Source organism: Salmo salar, chromosome 14, assembly GCF_965601325.2.
Source record: "Salmo salar chromosome 14, fSalSal1, whole genome shotgun sequence".
Lineage (NCBI taxonomy): Eukaryota > Metazoa > Chordata > Actinopteri > Salmoniformes > Salmonidae > Salmo > Salmo salar.
The window spans coordinates 14,693,964-14,714,160 of record NC_138304.1 but is presented as its reverse complement, the minus strand read 5'-3'; the positions used below and the strand labels follow the sequence as shown (position 1 = coordinate 14,714,160).

The 20,197-nt window shown below is 41.4% G+C and overlaps 2 protein-coding genes across 5 annotated transcripts in view; both read right to left on the bottom strand.

Moving 5' to 3' along the window:
- The window catches only part of LOC106568949 (phosphatidylinositol 3-kinase regulatory subunit gamma), a 65,478-nt gene extending 54,937 nt beyond the window's left edge, over positions 1 to 10,541 (bottom strand). Inside the window, exons 1-2 of one of the 2 annotated variants that reach the window (XM_082960753.1) lie at positions 10,234 to 10,541; positions 1,478 to 2,235 (exon numbers count right to left, since the gene is read on the bottom strand). In XM_082960753.1, the coding sequence (XP_082816879.1) occupies positions 1,478 to 1,784 (307 nt within the window). In that variant the 5' untranslated portion in view covers positions 1,785 to 2,235; positions 10,234 to 10,541. The remainder of the gene's footprint in view (positions 1 to 1,477; positions 2,236 to 10,233) is intronic. The other variant, XM_014139822.3, reaches the window with a different exon arrangement.
- A 2,857-nt stretch (positions 10,542 to 13,398) lies between these two features.
- LOC106568951 (microtubule-associated serine/threonine-protein kinase 3) overlaps positions 13,399 to 20,197 on the bottom strand; it is a 60,108-nt gene continuing 53,309 nt past the window's right edge. For 2 of the 3 annotated variants that reach the window (XM_082960752.1, XM_082960750.1), the window contains 3 exons: positions 18,840 to 18,976; positions 17,143 to 17,330; positions 13,399 to 16,836 (listed from right to left, as the gene is read on the bottom strand). In XM_082960752.1, coding sequence (XP_082816878.1) covers positions 16,031 to 16,836; positions 17,143 to 17,330; positions 18,840 to 18,976 — 1,131 coding nt within the window. In that variant the 3' untranslated portion in view covers positions 13,399 to 16,030. The remainder of the gene's footprint in view (positions 16,837 to 17,142; positions 17,331 to 18,839; positions 18,977 to 20,197) is intronic. The other variant, XM_082960751.1, reaches the window with a different exon arrangement.

Below are 20,197 nucleotides of genomic sequence, written 5' to 3'. Positions count from 1 at the left end.
GATGTGTTGGGAGATGGTGCTAAGCGCATCTTTCACTAAAGGGCAGAAGGGAGCTTTGGGGGAACATTACTTTTGACAGAGAAGGAATGTGTATTTTCATCCAGACACAAATCACATAAGTGGCCAGATTTCTTTTTTTTTTTTGTATTCATTTTGGCCCGATGAACCACTGGCATTCCTAATAAAGAACGAATGCGAGGGAGTGAGAGAGAAAACTAGGAGTGGAGAAGAACTAGTAAATGCATAAGTTGGCCTTGCTGAGGAAGGGCCAAAGCCAAGGGTATATTTGAGTTGGCCAGGCACCTCAGTAAAAATACTTCATGAATTTATATTAAATCATCCATATATTTATGCAGTAATATAGTAGTTGCGAGATTAAATGGCCGGAGAGTTTATCGCTTGGTGAAACAATGTGATATTATGTTCCCTGACAATTTGGCTTATTCATAATAAATTAAACTGGAACATTCCTGTACTCAGGAGCAGCCCATTAGAAATGCAAACTCAGTTCCTAAATGACTTAATAACCTCTCATATGTGTATAGGGAGTTTAGTCAAATCAGTGTAATGGGTATATAAAAAGTTTGCGTCGTACCATAAAGCTAGGGTTGGTGGATATAGTTAGTTGAAAAATGTCGACCGTTATTGAACATCTACATCATACGATCCAAATAAAGTCAGTAATGGGCTCTGGGTCACAACACGGTTGATTGCAACTCAATCCTATCCTTCGCAGGAGAGTTGAATGGAGGGTCAAGGCAAAATATACAAGATAGTCTGAAGAAAACTTGACCAAGAGAGTCAGGTCAGTAACTGGATTAGGTTCAAATGAGCATTTGTTAGTTGTGTTTGGAATGAGGGAAAGGCCTATGACAGCTCTTTAGGGTAGATTAGAAGGGTCAGTGTGCGGTCACAGTAAAACGTCAAAGCTTTCGACAACTCCAAAAACAATAAGCTTCCCTGTAGCTCAGTTGGTAGAGCATGGTGTTTGCAACACCAGGGTTGTGGGTTCGATTCCCACGGGGGGCCAGCACAGAAAAAAAAAAAAAAAATGTATGAAATTGTATGAAATGTATGCATTCACTACTGTAAGTCGCTCTGGATAAGAGCGTCTGCTAAATGACTAAAATGTAAATGTAAATAAGCTAAGAGCAGGGCAAACCAACACTTCCTTCCAGACAAATATCATTAGTAGCCAATATTAACATTTTCTAACAAATATGGGCTTTGCAAATTATTTCTGTTCCCTTTCAAAAAACACTGCTGGAGATTGTAACAATTTCGAGAGGAATGCACAACTCTCCTTGATGTTGAAGGGCAACTTCATTGGAGTATCAATCAACATCTCAAAAATATTTTTAGGACAGAAAATATTCATACAAACTAAAATGCTGGTGACATATCTCTGAAGAAACAATCAATCAATAAAACAGAATATGAGAAATCCATAGTGAAATATATTGGCTTCAGGCTTTACCTTGTTGTGGATCAGGCCCCGGGGCTGCTGGGAGGGGTCTTTGGGAGCGAGGCTGACTGGGTGGCGGTGCCATCCTCACGGGGCCCACGAACTGGACATATGTCCCTGGGAAGTCCCCCCTCTGCTTAGTGCGTTCGTTGAAGCCCAGCAGCCAGCCCAGGAGCTCGGGACGCTCCTCATCCCACTCCTTGAAGTCCAGGGAGGCCTTGCTGACGGTCAGAATGTCCCCGGGCTGCAGGTCAATGTCCTCCTCCAAGTCCTTGGTGTAGATGTAGAGGGCACGATATTGGAAACCATCGACCGCCATTATAAGAAACCGATAAAAGCTGCCGAAGACGCAGAGGATGCGAAAGTCGGCCCAATGCTACGGCAACCAGGAAACGATGATGATTTTGCTTGGAGTAGTGGTCGTTTAGGGCCAAAGAACTATCAACTGAAGCTTAGAAGCATTGCTGAAATGGTCGAGTCTATACAGCAAGGTAGGTAAGGTGCTCCTGCCTTAGAGCTGGCCGGTGTTGGCGCAGTGGAGCACTTTCCTCAGCTTGATACCACGGTTTAACCAAATGATGGAGCAGAGGGACAGCGTTGGCAACATGCTCCTTCAAGCAGCAAAAACGAGCTAGACAGCTCGAAACCTAACTGAGGCCCAGTGTTGGTCTCTTCAGTCAACCTCTGTCGTCTGTGGGGGTGGAGGCATAGTAGGACAGTCCAACAGTCGTTGATTTTCTTAGGCTCCTCACGTTCTGGACAGTGACAACCTGCAGTGCACAGAGAAAAAAAAAATACAAAAAGTGGGCTTCTAGTGGAAAATACATAGATAATGTCAAAAATAATACGTACGTTAAATTTAAGACATTATCCTACAGTATGTATTCTACAGATACGCAGTAGCCTACAATAAGCAAAGCATCCCTGTGTCACCGCCGCAAAGCATGAAAACGCAGTGCAACGCGTTTGTGCAATCCTGTTTGGGATGGAAGGATCGGCTGATGCTACTGCGTCATAACTTTCCACAGACTCCCCAAATCAGATTGCATCACATTTTCGAATCTCAATTTGAAACAACTATTTTGAAATAAGTCACATCACTATACCGCAGTTCTCTCAATAAAAATCGGTGATGCTCTGAAAAGGATCACATGGATAAATACGTGTGCAATAGCAAACGTTAGAATCAGGAAATAAGACGAGCCTTACAGTTTTAAAGCATCAAAATCAAAGGATGCAGTTTCACTTGTGACCGTTTTTGATTATGGGAAAAGGGGTTATTATGACCCACTTAAGACTGTTCTGCTGCTTAAGAAATATTTTGTCAGCCTTCTCAAAAAAGTTGCCTAATCGTGCCAAAACCCTTCAATGCAACAAGATTGAAAGAAAGACCTTTCGATGCAAGATGCGCCTTGCTCTTATAATCTGATATAATTCATTGCAGAAAAACATCTTTTGCATGCATTCATTCATACTTGCTTCATTTCAGTCAATATGGTAAATAAGGTCCTCAACGGCTATGTAGACCCAGCATTACATCACGGTTTTTCAGATCTCACCTAGGCCTAATAAATTATTCAAGACTAGTTAAGTGTCAAAATCTTACATTTTGTCAGTTAAGTCAGAGCCACAGTAGGAAAATCCTATCTTAAAACATGAAGACCTAGACGGCTGTATCCACGGTCAAAAGACAAATTGTCAATTACCTTTGTTTTTGCGTACTGTAGCTTCAGCAAGAGTGAAGCAAAAATATTTTGAAAAGCGACCAAGTCAAAAACGGCAACTGTGCCTCAGAGAGACATTAGGCTTTCAGTCTAGTGTTTGGTCCCACAATGTAAGGCGAGATTAAATCTCCTTTTTCCCCCCTGGATGAATTGATGACAAAAAGAAAATCAAAAGACAGAGGGGTTGTAATGGAGGGGTTGGGCTTGCGACTCAGGAAATAAGAGCTCAGCAGCCACCAGAGTTTTTGGGGCATCGCTCGAAAACGTCAAAATAAACTAAACTACTCGCTGTGATGCCCGGTTTAGAGCAGTAAAGTATGTTGAGTGGATATGATAGGTTGCTGCTAAAGTCTAAATAACAGGAAAAATTCAAACTGTACACCTCTCTCTTCATATCCGGGGGTATGCGCACTTCAACCCTCAGACAAACTCCCCACTTGAAAAGCGAGCAAACATTCTCGTAATAGTCTGTCCTAATAGCACCGCTATAAAACGTTAAATAGTTATGATTACAGGACGTACCGTTGGGCAACACTACTCACCCCACTTTTGGGCAGAGAGAAACTGGAGAGACTCACCAAGGCTCTCTGTCTGACATCCTCGGTGTCAAAAAAAAAAGAAGAGTTGCCAGGGTAGACAAGTGGCACTGGCATACCCAACCACAGCCGGCAATCCCCCTCCCCTTGCGTCTCCCCCCTCCCCTTGCGTCTCCCCCCTCCCCTTGCGTCTCCCCCCTGCCAAAAAATTCCATTCCTCTGCCATTTTGTTTGTTTATATTCACAATCTTGCAGAAGACAACTGCAATCATCCCGCACTCCGTGGTGGTCCACTTCAGCATTTTATTCCACAGCAACAAAAAAATATATAAAAAAAAATAAAAAAATGTGCTGCAACTAATACCAGTTGAATGGAGAATCATCTCTGTTACAATCCTACACATGGAGTGCAGCCCACATTTCAAGGCAGCAGCTGGCAGGCTGGTCGTCACTGGATCCATCCCTTTTTTCCCCCCTCACTTTTATTCAGTCTAGAGATGACACACTTTGCTATCAGGAGAGCCCAAATGGCTGAGGGAGACCACAGAAAATAATTAATGAATAAAAAGGCAATAAACTCACTGTTGCTAGAGAGAGGGAAACTAAGTCTGGCCTCTCATTGGCTGCTGTTTGGCCATGTGCTCCAGAGTCACCAGAGAAGCTCAGGCAAATCAAGGAAATGTTCTAATATTAGAAAATGTATCTAGGCAGTGATCAAGCTCCTGACCCAAACCACTCCACCTTTTTTACACTGCACTTTTTTTGCATCCTCAAAGACTGACTCTGTTATTTGATTAAAATATATGCAGTATGATCAAATATATATATATTCATGAGAAAAAATTATTATACAGACAATTATTGTCTGGTGCTGCAATATAATGTAAGCTATATTTTACCATTACCAGGAAAGGACAATCAAAATTAAAAGAACAGGTTATTCTGGGGAAGTAGATAAAGGGCTTCATTCCCAAAATCCAGAAGTATCCCTTCGCACTTACAAATTTGTAACATATTGTACAAATTGGAATTCGCAACGTTTCATAACAATTAGTGTTGAATTAGAATTGATACCAAAACGATTTGACTGCAAAAAAAAGGCGTATTAGCCAAAGTCACAGAATGGCACTTGAGCCGGACAGATATTTTGAGTTCAATATCATTACATTGGACATTTTTGAATGCAATCAGCTTTATAAATCAGCAATATTTTGCATTATGTTAGCATATTATCACAAACAAGGTACTAGGGTCGTGAATTGATGCTGGCTTCAGCTGTAAGCTAGCAAAGAAAGTTAGCCTACAAAGCTGAAAGCTACCGGTCTTGCATTGTAGTGCTTTAGTCTGCACTGGACATTGTTCTGGGAGCAGTAATTAGCAGTTTCAACATTGCTACATGCCGTGTTGCATTATTCAAGTGTGTTAACTTCTGTGCATCATAAGTGGTGATGCAGCCCACACTCCCAGTGAGTTCAATGGTTCCTTACGGCAGGCTAAAGCTAGCAATGGGTAAGTGGAGCTGGCACTGTGCTCTCACGCTATAGGGGGACATCGGCTACGCTGACAGAGACTTGATCCTGTCTCAAATCAGTCGATGGCATGATTCACATGACAATTATTTTATTCTTGTAATGAAACGTTTTTCCATGTTCTAGTATCGAAAAAGTACAGAAGTGTCGGTATACCGTGCAACACTAATAAGAATTGCAAAATGTTTGCAGGATGTAACATATCATACGAAATGGATGACGTACTATACAATTGTGCATCATTTTCGGGGACCCATTTTGGCTTGGGCACTACTTTCAAAACTACTGGCTTAAATGAAACAAAAGCTCTGGAGCATCAGAGGCAAGCCAATATATTTTGGTACATAATCATTGCAACTTCTGAGCAATTTTCAAACAGCTTTTTTCCCCTAAATAAGAAAATAGTAAAACATAATACCACCGTAAAGTAGGGATGGGCGTTTGAAATAATTTCACTATTCGAATATCAGTTTTTTGTTGTTGATTTATTTGCTTGTAAATGTATATTTGTAATATATATATATATATTTTTTTAACTTACATTTTTTACCTGTGCACTGCAGCGGCTGCCACTATTGCTGCATCGGGTGAGCGGAAATGGGATATGTGAGGGGAATGGACAGGAAGGAAAGATACGCAGTAGCCAAGTCAACTTTGCTACAGCAAAGACTAGTTAACTTGTAGCAGCCACAATGTCATTGATCATCCCATATAACAGTGCCTGTCTTGACTGGAGGCCTAGAGAAGCTAGCTATCTAAGCTAGCCAGCTATATCTATCTAGGCTAATTGAGGATGGTCAGCGCTATCTGGGATCCTTGGGACATCCCTACCCTAAACCTAAGCTTAATCATAACCCTTACCTAACCTTAAAGATGCAATATGCTGAAATCGCTCTGCCATTTCCTGATTGCAAAATTTCGAAGTTCGCCTAATTTCAGTTTGTGACAATGCAAGCAGTCATTGCGTAGAGAATCACTGAACCATCTAAACCGCTGTATAATATATTTTCCATAACCAAAAATATTGTATTTTCAACTGGTGTACAAAACCAAAAGTAAGACACAAAAACTAAATTTAAGAACGGGAAGCATAGAAATAGCGCACATAGAACAGATCTTCCGCTTAGACTTTGAATGACAAATCTATAACTCACATTTCTATGTGAATTTGGTCAGCTTGTCCAAAAAGTTACATATGTAGCTTTAACCCTTAGCTTAACAATTTTAAATGTCAACTTAAAATGGGGTAGGGATGTCTCCCAGCACCATTCAGATTAAACAACAGCCTACCTTCAGTGGAAGAGAGCCTGTGACGCGAACACCGCTTTTGGTCATGCGCCTAACTGTTTACAGTCCCCGGTGAAACATATAGCAGATGCCTATAGCTAGTGCCAGTCTTTCTTCCAGATGAAGTTCTTGACAAAGTCAACAGACACCACATACCAATTTTGTTGGTGACAACTTTTGTCGCTAGCTAATATCTGGCTAGCAGCTAGCTACAGCAAGTGCTAGCTTGCTCTGAAATGGTTTCCACCTGGAATAGAAACAAGGCGACACTCCATCTTAACTCCTCCTCCAAATTTACTTGATTGGTTGAACAGTGCAGAAGAGAACCTCCTGACAATTATTTCCTCTCTGTCATGACCAGAATGTGGGGCATCCCGCTCAGGAGTTTCTTTAATGCCTGCTACGTTAGTTTTGTTGGTTGCGCGTAATAGCCTACTCCTTTTCATTTATCTAACTTTTAATTCCATTTTGCATTAGTGAACTCTCACTTTACTGCTACACATGGAACCGGTTTGACTGTAGTGCCGCTTTGGTTGGCCAACAAAAACAACAAGCTACACGTGTAAAGGCTACCAGTCTTTATGAGGCGCACATCAGGAAAAAATATATTCAAAAGTAAAAAATGTTTTATTAATTATGAATTTAAAGTGTCATGGTATATCCTTATATGTAACAATGTCACATGGATATTTTATTTCAATTTAGAAAAAGGCCTTTTTTCACTGTTAAAAATAGGCCTATAATTTCTCTCTCAAAAATTAACACTTACAAGTAATTGATTACTAACATCCGTTCGCATATTCTAATAAATCGTGCCCATCCCATATGTAAAGTGGTCCTGAACTGATCAAATACGGGTTGCTTTGGCTCCAGCTGGCTGTTTACAGCTCCCGTTAGTACTCAGCCTAACCTCAAAGCTACCTCCCAGTCCCCACTCAGGCTGCTGTACAGGACCGTTACTGGGGGTGAAAATACTGACAATACCCTTGTCGCTCACAGGGCCATGACATAATATTAAGCTATGATGTATTAAAGATGCTATTGACATATAAGCATCGGTAACAAATGGGTGCAACATCTTGCATAATATTTTATAATTACATTTCATAAAGCAAAATCTCTTTGTAGCTTTGTTTATTCCCTCAGTGTGTCTTTACTGTAAAACAATACAGCCAAGGGGAAATTACAAATAGGCCTACTTAACATTAACATACTTTATATTTCATAAAAGAGAAATACACACCTCAGTGATGTTTTAATTTGTTATCTGGAGTGTGACCATTCATTTCATACACACAGTGTACAAAACATTAGGAACGCTTCCTAAAATTGAGTTTGCACCCCTTTTTGCCCTGAGAACAGCCTCAAATTTGTTGGGGCATGGACTCTACAAGGTGTCGAAAGCGTTCCACAGGGACGCTGGCCCATGTTGACGCCAATGCTTGGCTGGATGTCTGATACACACGGGAAACAGTTGAGTGAAAAACGCAGCAGCATTGCAGTTCTTGACACACTCAAACCTCCTTGGTACCTACTACCATACCCCGTTCAAAGGCACTTACATTTTTTTGTCTTGCCCATTCACCCTCTGAATGACACACATACACAATCCATGTCTCAATTGTCTCGAGGCTTAAAAATCCTTCTTTAACCCGTCTCCTCCCCTTTATCTACACTGATTGAAGTGAATTTACCAGGTGACATCAATAGGGGATCAAAGCTTCCACCTGGTCAGTCTATATCATGGAAAGAGCTGGTGGTCCGAATGTTCTGTACACTCAATGTAGATGTAAATGCACTAATAGTGCAATAGTCATACACATTAATCTTTGCATTGGGGGGGTGACAACAACGACAGACAGGCAAACTGCGGTAATACTTCCCTAACAATTCCACATCAAAGCCTGAACCAACTATCAGTGCAGGCGACACGTTCTGTGTGTTCATCATTGCTTTTCATAACGGGCATTAACCCAATTCTCGAGTGAAAATGATCATTTCTGGAGACGGCCATTTCAGTGTAAGTATTTTAAAATGTCAGACAATGCTTGAACTAATATTTAAATGCACACCTGAGCCCCAGAACACAGCTAGTATGTAGGCCTAAACTAGAAATGACAATCATTCACCTTGTGGCCATCCGTCCGCTGGTAGACACCATATGCTAGTTGTGAATGTCAACAGTCTACAACATGATATAGCCTAGTAATATCTCATAAGCATATTTGAAATCTAATCCTTGTTACATTGTAGCAACATAAGGAACAGCACTAGGCCTATATGTTGCATAAGACCATTGCAGAAAACAGGCCTCTATAGCTAAATGCAGCAACAAAAGATCTGCACATTTTAAGGTAGGCCTACATAGAGCGGTGGCGCTTGGTAAGAGACAGTTGCCCTTAGGTGCACATCAGGGATCAGCTTACCTAACCCAGATCTGTAACTGTTTGTAGGTCAAATTCAAAATTGGCATGAGCAGCAGAATTTTGGGTGCTTTTTTATACCCTGGTTGAGAAAGGGCTTGCCCCTATCAGGGCACATATATAATGTAAAACAAAAAAGGGGGAAAATATTTGCATAACTGGTATGCCATCAACTTGCTGTAATGGAGGAACTTGACGATTGTTTTGACCAGTTTTTTTCTGTCAAAATGAAAAAGCGACTTGGGGCTTCAACGACTTCTCACTAATGATTTTAAGTAGCTACATTAAACTGAATAAACACGAGCATGCCATAACACCTCAAGGGGTTCCTATATTTTCTTTAAAAACGAGATACAGACGTTAGAGGATGTCCTAACTGGAACTATTCAAAATATGTCGTTATATGTAGGCTAGTTATTTCTTTCTTATTTGTAAGTTACCCATTGTTACACTGTACATAAGTAACCTTTACCTTGCCCCAAGTACAGTGTAGCAATAAATTAATACAAAACGTAACATTACACTGTATTTTAGCAACTATCAATTATACAGTAATACGGTCACTTTAATGTAAAGTTTGACAGACATTTTTCCAAAACTGAATAGGCATTGTTGCCACAGACATGGGTGATCCTTCAAGTTTTGGAATCAATCCAAGAGAAATCTGTTGAGATGATTTGGCATAGAGACCTAAAAATAACACAAATGTGCAAAACAAACTACACTTTAAAATAACAAAAACACACCAACTATGTGGATTAAGAAATATTATAACGGTCCAAAATATAGCGTGCTGTCAGTTACAGTATATATTTTTCTCGCAGCAACGTTGCAAGTAAAACGAGCACATGAAACATTTCAGCTTCCAGAGATAGCTGTCGTGTTCGAGAAATTCGCAGCTGTAGCCATGTTTCTATACTGCATAAAAAAATTTAGCCAACAAAACAATGCAACATTCACGCACCATATGGGAACTCCGGAAAATATGGTTACAGTAGCTCGATTTGCTAGATTGAGATGTCAATAGAGGCACACTAGATGCCAATAGAGTTGTCAATAGAGGCACACTAGATGTCAATAAAGGCTATTATTTTAACATTTAGCGTGCTATAAAAGTACAGAATACGACTTGTTGCAGTGTTCTTTGACAAGTTTATAGACATGTGCAAGTTCGTACTGCGTTGTGTGCGTAGGGCACTTCAAGCTCTTCCACCATTTTCCTGTTCAGTGGCCAGCACTGGAAATGTGCAAGAACTTGGAAAAACTCACCCGCATATATTTCTTCCAAATCTCGCTGTGGCGGCACTTTAACTGTTCAACACGTCGAAATGTAGACAGCTAATTTCCTTATCTTTCACCGTTTCTTTCCCTCGATGCTTTAAAGTCTTCCACCTGCTTTGTTCACTCCTGATCCGCTTTCTTTCTTTCTCCCTTTCTTTCTTTTGCAGCACATAACTCTCAGCTCCCTACACAGCCATTTCCAGCACAGCACCGCGCATAAAAGGAGAATGCGTGGGAACTAATATGAACAGCGCGAAAATAAACGAACACAGTCGGAAAAGCACGAATCCCTGCAGGACAGGACACATATGCTTATTTTACATATTTCGAGATTCCCTAAAATCACGCCCCTTCGATACAGACTACGATTATTTCGTAGCGCGTTAGGAGAATTTGCGCAGCAGATTGGGAGAATTAACGTAGCAGGTTAGGCGAATTAGGTTAATGTTAGGAAAACGGTTAGGATTAGCAAAAATGCTCTCCTTACCTGTTACAAAGTCACTTGTATCTAAGTGGCGGTTTTTAGGGAGTCCCAAATAGTTCACCTCTCCTGAATTGAAGTATTTCAGTTATCCTAAAAATGCATCTTGACAGTACAGCCTGATCATGCCTGTTCACAACTGTGTTTTATAATTATTGTGAAATACACTGAGTGTACAAAACATTAGGACCACCTTGTCTTTCTATGACAGACTGACCAGGTGAAAGCTATGATCCCTTATTGATGTCACCTGTTAAATCCACTTCAATCAGTGTAGATGGGGAAGAGACAGGTTATTTTTAAGCCTTGGTACATGGATTGTCCCATGTTGTTGGGGATCGGAAGTGTCCGGTGCGAGAGAGGCAGGTTGAGGTGGCCAGAGTAGTGCAGAAGCTGAGGAGGAGTAGTAATGTAGAAGCTGAGGCAGTGAAGAAAGTAGAGGAGGATGGGTGAGGGATCCTGAGAACACTGAGGGATAGGTCAACGAGTGATACTTGTATAAAGTATGCTTCAGTAAGGTTGGCTTCTTAGCGTTCATAACAATGGTGTCCCGTAATCCCAGGGCATTGACATGCTGCATGAGCAGATGGGGTCAAAGTAGTGTAACAGGTTAGTGGGTTTTTAATGAGTGTAGGGTTGGTTGGAAGGGGGTTATTTAAAAAATTGTATCACAGTATAATGGATTTATACTATAGTCCAGTTGGGGATGGTAATGCAACATATTCGATGCCAACTGCCATTTAACCCCACACAAGAAGAAATTGATTGTGTACTGTATGTGTGCCATTGAGGGTGAATGGGCAAGACAAAATATTTAAGTGGCTTTGAATAGGATATGGTAGTAGCTGCCAGGCGCACCGGCTTGTGTCAAGAACTGCAACACTGCTGGCTTTTTCATGCTCAACAGTTTCCCGTCTGTATCAAGCATTTCACTACACCCGCAATAACATCTGCTAAACATGTATATGTGACCATTAAAATGTGATTTTGAATGGTCCACCCGTTAATGGACATCCAGTCAACTTGACACAACTGTGGAAAGCATTGGCGTCACCATGGGCCAGCATCCCTGTGGAATGCTTTCGACCATAGCCACGGGAAGTCGGGTGCTGAGGCACCGCCTGAAAAATCTGAATTAAAGAAAATATTAGTTTTTTTTCCCCCTTTACTAAAGTAGTGTGCTAGTCCTCAATCAGTCTGTATTAAATTAGTCCTTTTTTTTTTTTTAAACCACTACACCCCCCCCCCCCCCAGTGATGAAATTCGCAGCACCCCACCCCAGACATCTTCCAGCAGCTAACTCAATATTAGGAAGGTGTTCCTAATGTTTTGTTCACTGTATACCGTTTTAGAAAGGGCCAATAACTAGGTGTAACCGATGTGAAATGGCTAGCTAGTTAGCGGTGGTGCGCGCTAATAGCGTTTCAAATCGGTGACATCACTCGCTCTGAGACCTTGAAGTAGTTGTTCCCCTTGCTCTGCAAGGGCCGCGACTTTTGTGGAGCGATGGGTAACGATGCCTGGTGGGTGTCAGTTGTTGATGTGTGCAGAGGGTCCCTGGTTCGAGCCCACGTAGGGGCGAGGAGAGGGGCAGAAGCAAAACTATTACATAGGCTACTCTGAAATGTGCAGTTTTGTCACAACACAATGGCATGTTGACTGCAGGAATGCCCACCAGAACTGTTTCCAGAGAATTTGTTAATTTCTCTACCATAAGCCACCTCCGTCATTTTAGAGAATTTAGCAGTACAGTACATCCAACCAGCCTCATAACTGCAGACCACGTGTAACCACGCCAGCCCAGAACCTCTACATCAGGCTTAGTCAACAGCTGATGAAACTCTGGGTTTGTACAACCGAAGAATTTCTGCACAAACTGTCAGAAACATGCTCAGGGAAGCTCATCTGCATGCTTGTCATCCTCACCAGGGTCTTGACCGGACTGCAGTTCGGCGTCATAACTTCAGTGGGCAAACGCTCACCTTCGATGGCTAGTGGCACTCTGGAGGAGTATGCTCTTCACGGATGAATCCCAGTTAACTGTAGCGGGCAGACATAGCGTGGGCAAGCGGTTTGCTGATGTCAATGTTGTGAACAGAGTGCCCACTGGTGGAGATGGGGTTATGGTATGGGCAGGCATAAGCTATGGACAACAAACATTATTGCATTTTATCAATGGCAATTTGAATGCAGAGATACTGTGACGAGATCCTGAGGCCCATTGTCATGCCATTCATCCGCCACCATCACCTCATGTTTCAGCATGATAATGCACGGCCCCATGTCGCAATGATCTGTACACAATTCCTGGAAGCTGTAAATGTCCCAGTTCTTCCACGGCCTGCATACTCACCAGACATGTCACCCATTGAGCATGTTTGAAATGCTCTGGATCGACTGTTCCAGTTTTCTGATCCTTATCTGTATTGCCAGTCATGTGAAATGCATAGATTAGGGTCTAATTGACTGATTTCTTTATTTGAACTGTAACTCAGTAAAATCTTTGAAAATGTTGCATGTTGCGTTTATATTTTTGTTCAGCGTATATAATTGTTTTGAATGGAAAAATATGCATTGGATCACAATGAGCCTTGAGTAGTTAGTGTTGTGAATGTGTTTATCAAAATTGTAGTTCATAAAAACAAATCCAAAAATAAATTGTCCACTTCATATTAGTCTTCTGCCATTCATTTATTTCAAATGCTGTTAGACCGTATAAAGCAATAGATTTCACACCAACTTTCACCAGAAACCAGTTTGGGAAATATGAAATGAAGTCATTCGAGGGCCACCAAGGTAAAGACCGAACAAAACAATGTGAATTATCTATATGAATTACAATTGACCACCCATGTGCGAAATCAACATTACAGATGTCCCCTTTTTCCATATACAGTATCAGGAAAAATGTGAGAAAGTATCATCAGCTGGTTGTATACCGGGTGCACCTCATACTTCACCCCCATTATTATTAAGTGTTAATGAAGTTGAATTTAAAAAAAAAACTAAATGAATACAATTCAGTGACGTAAAAAATGTACACGAATTTGGGTGCATTCAGAACCAGTGTTTTTTTGTGTAACATTGAACAGTAGAAATGCAGAATGGTTATGTTCACAATCTTGGTCAGCTTTGCCATACTGTAAGAATCAGACAAATTCTCTAGCAAGCTAGACCATAAAAACATCTGACAAATATAACATGTAGTTATTCAGTAAAAATGTCTAGTATGATGATGCAGTATTTCCAATAAAGGGACCACATTTTTGACAATATCAAGATCTGGGAAATCTATTGTGAATTGAATTACTTATTTGATTATATCCTCAAGAAACACACGTTTCAAGTACTAATTAAGTAAACAAATGTTGGGTAATAAAAGTAGATGCGTTTTATATTTGACCTTGCGCTATCCCATCTCATTCCAGTTGTTCAAGTATTAGTTGGTGCTAAATTAGTATTTTAACTCTGTCAATATTCCCCTCGCCAAAGCAAACAGTGAAACACGCGTTTCTAACATTACCTGACAGAGTATGACAGTTCATCCTGATATTACAGCGTATTTGAAATAACCAAGAGTGGAAGCATTTTGGTTGTTAATTCCATAGTTGCAGAAGAAAACAATGTGCCAATGAGAGTACACAAAGTTCAGAGCAAAACCATCTTCAAATCTCTCACCAAACCACTGTCATTCTATCAAGTCTGCTGTTCTACCCCCCAAAAAGTCACTTTTTAAATCGTTGCCAACTGCCGTTTAGATTAGTTACGGTGTGTGTGAATAGCATAGGCGAATCAGCAATACAACAAGACTGCTTCCATGTCAAAATATACAACCCAAAAATATTCCAATTTATTTATCCTTCAGGGCTTCTGTTGGAATCCTGCCGTTTCCCGTCATTCGTTGTAATAATTTAACAGCAGATGGAAAAACTTCAAATACAGTACACTTGACCCCAAAAAATGTAAACATTCATATAACATGGTTAAAAACAGCAAAAAGAGCCAGTTCCTACATACACTCTACGATTCTTAAACCAGGGTTCTGAAAAACAACGAGAACTGCGTTAAGAGGAAATGCCTAACCTGTACAAACGCTCTCCTGCTAAATTAGATTGTAGGGTAGCTTGCGTCAACAAGCAGGTAAGTATGGCATTGCAGGATCGCCAACAATCTAGTATCAAAAAGGTAGTAATGGCAGAACTTAGCTTAATTTATTTTGTGTCCTGTCAATCATTTTGTGATTTAAACCAATGAGAGAATTGGTGGAATCCATTTGATGATTTCACTGGATGATTGACAGAGCATGGCAGCAGGGCCCCATTCCTGAAGCCTCCTATGTACACTACCTCTTTTTTTTAGAAGGGTTCCTATGAGAAATCCACGCTTTGGCATGGGGGCACCATTTCAAAGCATACCAAACGTAGATACCTTTCAAACTTGTGCCAAGGCCTTTTAAAACGTGACACACTTTCCCTGATTCTCTTGGATCCAGTCCAGATAGTGACTACAAATCATTACCAACACATTATTGTTCTAGTGTGTTAAAAGACAGCACTGAATTAAAAGGGCTTGGACACACTAAGTACATAAACACTCAACATACGTTTGAAAGGCCATATTTGATCAGACAAAAATCAGCAGCCATTTTCCAAGAGATTAAACACTTTTGGAATACTTATAAAATGTTAACCAATTAAAAATGTAAGAGATAATGGACAAAAAAATTGCTTCATCCTCTGTCTCCATCTAGAAACCACATCTAAAACATTTGTTCTTAATTTAGTTTCCTCAAGTCCCTATCAATTCACATAACAGAATGGCTGCACCTAATTTGTGCGATTAACACAAATAGGGCCAATAATACATGTCATATTCAGGCCTGAAATAAAATCAAATGAACATTAAAAAGTCATGAATAGGTTATTTCAGTAAAAAAAAAAAAAAAAAAAATAACATATTTACAAAGTACAAACATGTTACAGGTGCTACAGTGAACCTAAAACCAAAGGGGGAAGGGGGGGGAAACCAAAAATAGGATGTAAACCAATTTTGGCACTCAAAAGTTTTTGTTTAGTGTGGTAGGATGCGTACTGTAATGTTAACTCCACCATGTAACAATTTTATTTTTGTTCTTCTCTCCCTCCGGTTGCCTCGATTGGCACAACTTGACTATATACTTGCGGATAAACATGCAAGCCCTTCATATACTGTACAGTTGTCGGTAAGAGAGTATGTAAACCTTAGTCTAGAGTCTTGCTGTCTTGAGAAAGACTCTACCTTTCACCTTTTTGGAGCAACGCTAGGCTAAAACCCCTCCCTCTCTTTTGGTTTGGATTTCTGTGCTGCTGTACCCTGTGCTCCTCGCCCCGCAGCCTCCAGGCTCCAGTCGGACTGAGCCAAGTTAATCCACGATGCCTTAAACCGCGGCTGTCTGACAGGGAGGGTGGGTCTTGGCTCCTTCTTCTCATCCGGGTCGTCAAAGCTCACCTCCTGCACCGCCTTCTGCTTCTTAAAGGAGTCCCTCCTCTCGGACAGGGCCAGTTTCCTCATCACCAACTCCTTGGAGCAGTGGTCACTGCGGTGGTCGCTGCTTGTCGACTCCCTGTGGATTCTCTGACCGCCCAGATACAGGCCCTGGCGGCCATGTTGTTCCCCCACACAGACAAACCCTCTGGCCGTATCCAGGTCCTCAAGCCCCTCCCCCTCCGACAGGGGTACCTCCATGGTGTGTCGGCGGGTGGCGTACGCCTTCTTGTCACCGTGGTACGCCCCGGAGAGCTTCTCAGCCGACTGCACCCTCTTGAGGAGGGGAGAGCGGGGCGGCTCGGCACTGCGCGGGCGGACAGAGTGGCGGGCAACGGTGGGAGGGGACAGGGTCTTGCTGTGGAGGCCCTTGGACAGGCCAGGGAGGGAGGATGGAGAGCACTGGGAGGAAAGGGGCTGCGGAGGGGGGATACAGGCCAGCGGGGAGGGGGGGATGCTGCTGGTGGACTTGCAGCGGCCTGCCTTGGTGTAGCGGCCTAGGACCTGGAGGGAGCTGGGACGGGCCTGGGGGACGGGGGAGTTGGGAGAGCTGGAGCAGGGAGAGGAGCTCTGGGGGGAGTTGGAGTCTGAGAAGAGATAGAACATGCTGTAGATAAGCCTTTGATTTCTTCAGTGACAAAGAAAGCATTCTCGCTGTAGTGCTGTTAAACGGTTTGAGAATGAGAATCAACTTTTGCCTGCATTTCTGTATGACATGTACCATGAAAACCAAGAGCTTTTACATAACCCAGGTATCTTCTATTCAGATACCAATTGACTTGGTAACGGTCGAAACATGGTCATACACCCACCTTATTACATTAAAATATGCACATCACAAAATTGCCGACTATCGAACCACAGTTTCCATCCAATAGAGGCTAGCTACTTACCTCCAGACTGGTCGGGGGCGGGGGAGTGGCAGGGTGTGCTGGGCCCAGGCGAGAGGCTCTGGGTGGGGGAGCCAGACAAGCTGTCACTGGAGGATACTGAATGCTGGAAGCCGGTGGAGAAACTGCGACTGCTCTGCATGGGAGAGGGGGTGTGCTTGGTCATCTTCTTCAAGACACTACGTCGTCTACTACCAGAGAGAAATGGGAATCAATTTAAGTGGATATGAATATTTCCAGCAGTCCTTTTCATGTGACGTTATAATACACCAATTCTGTGGATATAAAAGATAGCAATATTAGCATTAGGCGGCACAGAATTCTATATTTTTTGTTGTTATTATATTCTTATTTACAATAAAATATGCTCCAAAATGTCCCAATACATTATTTACAATTCCTTTCTATTGGGCACATCTGGAATACAACCAAAATAAACTGCAAATGCATCCAACAACTTTGTAGAGTCACATGCTTGATGTAGTGATTGTGTGCTAGGAATTAGGGGCGTGGATCAGAAAACCAGTCAGTATCTTGTGTTACCACGATTTGCCTCATGCAGTACGACACATGTCCTTCGCATAGAGTTGATCAGGCTGTTGATTGTGGCCTGTGGAACGTTGTCCCATCAATGGCTGTGCGAAGCTGCTGGATATTGTCAGGAACTGGAACATACTGTCGATCCAGAGCATCCCAAACATGCTCAACAGGTGACACGTTTGGTGAGTATGCAGACCATGGAAGAACTGGGACATTTTCAGCTTCCAGGAATTCTATACAGATCCTTGCGACATGGGGCTGTGCATTATCATGCTGAAACATTAAGTGATGGCGGCGGATGAATGGCACGACAATGGGCCTCAGGATCTCGTCACGGTAACTCTGTTTATTATAATGCCATTGATAAAATCAGGGTGGCTGGACTTAGACGATATTGCATGTGAAGAAGCCGGATGTGGAATCCCTGGGTTTGCGTGGTTACACGTGGTCGGCAGTTGTGAGGCCGGTTGGACATACTGCAAAATTCTTTAAAACGATGTTGGAGGTGGGTTATGGTAGAGAAATTAACATTCAATGCTCTGGCAACAGCTCTGGTGGACATTCCTTCCTGTCAGCATGCCAATTTCATGCTCCCTCGAAACTTGAGACATCTGTGGCATTGTGTTGTGACCAAACTCCACATTTTAGTGGCATTTTCTCCCGAGCACAAGGTACACCTGTGTAATGATCATGCTGTTTATCAGCTTCTTGATATGCCACACTCAGGTGGATAGATTATCTTGGCAAAGGAGAAATGCTCAAACAAAATTTTATAGAAATATACTTTGTAGATATGGAACATTTCTAGGATCTTTTATTTCAGCTCATGAAACCTACACTTTACATGTTACGTTTATATTTTTGTTCAGTATACTTTAAATACACATAAGTGAACGTCAAAATCCCTTCGGTTCCCTAAAATCGAGGAGGACTATGTACAAAAATTGCTGTCATTTCTAAACGGTTCACCACTACCAATATGGATGAAAATACACTCAAATGAAAGCTGACAGTCTGCACTTGAATCTAAAAGTCATTGTATGGGTCACTGTCCAAATATATATTTTTTTGAGCTCACTGTAGGTCCTACACATTGGTCGTGGTGACTGGAGTAACTGCTCCTCATTTAAAGGAGAGCCTTGTAAATGTTCTGCACTTACCTATCCTGGCCGTCCTTCCTCTTGCTCTTCTTGCTGCGTCGGGCCATCTTGCCTTTGTAGCTGGTCTTCCTGGCTGGGCCCACCTTGATGGAGGTGTTCTCCAGGGCTGTGGTCTGCAGCATCACCTTGTTGCCACTCTGTGAATAGAAGGGATATTGGTTTACTGGTCTCCAAATACTGGAGTGATAAAGGAAGGCAAAAAAAAGGCCAGAGAGAGAGGGAGCAAAGGAACAACCAAGGGAAGGAATTTATATTTATTATTAACCCATCCGCCATGTCCTCTTCGGAAGACAAATATGTTTTACAGCTTTTCTGCTACATAAACATACATGGTACTTTTATATAAAACAGTCACATAACAATAATACTTTACCAAACATAAGCTCTTTAATCCCACCCCTCAGCCCATCCCTCCTATCACCAAAGACCACCCTCGTTTGGTTTCCATGTGCCATATATTTTTCAATGTTTTACCTTTCTAAATCGTATAGTATCCACAGATTGTGAGCTAAAGATGAAAACTTTTCCTACGAGTATTATTCAATTTTATTGACTATGGCTTTCCAAATCGCCCAACACTGCTATTTGTAAGGTTAATTTTAAGTGCATGTTGTGATTTTTTAACCATTCCTGACCCTGTGACCAGAAACAAGCTACATAGGGGCAATACCAGAATACATGATCTATTGATTCTCTCTCTTCATAGCAAACTCTACAGAGCTAAAAGTGTTGTATGCCCCATATATATATATATCATTCTGTTGGTGGCAAGAATTTTATATAATAATCTAAATTGAAAAATTAAGTGTTGAATCAAGTGTAGTTTTTTGAACCAGATCATAAACCATGTGCCATGGAATCGGTACATGGATAATTTCTCCCCATTATTTTGCAACATGTATAGCGCAGCTGTCAACATTTCTGTCCTCAAATGAAACTGGTATATTTTTCTATTTATGCCAATTCCTTTCAGCCAATTTGTATCTTTAATATATGGCGGGAAAACAAGTTCCCTACCTTCTCCCTTTTCTCCTCCATTTTTGTGGTAATGCTGCAATCAGTTGGTTGTAAATTTGGATTGAGCAGATATTCCCATATATTTTCGATAGCTGCAAATGTGACATAACTCCTCCGTTTCTATTCATAATATCATTAATAAATATAATACAATTTTAAACATTTTTTCCATAGTGAATGTATTTTTTTATTTATTAAATCAGTATATTTGCGTTTAACCATAACATTTGTTATATCTTTTCTGCAGGATAAATCTGAAATTCTAACCAGCTTTGTATGGTTTGTTTAAGAAGATTTCGTTTTCAATTAGTCGGAAATGAGAAGTTGTAATCTGTATAAAG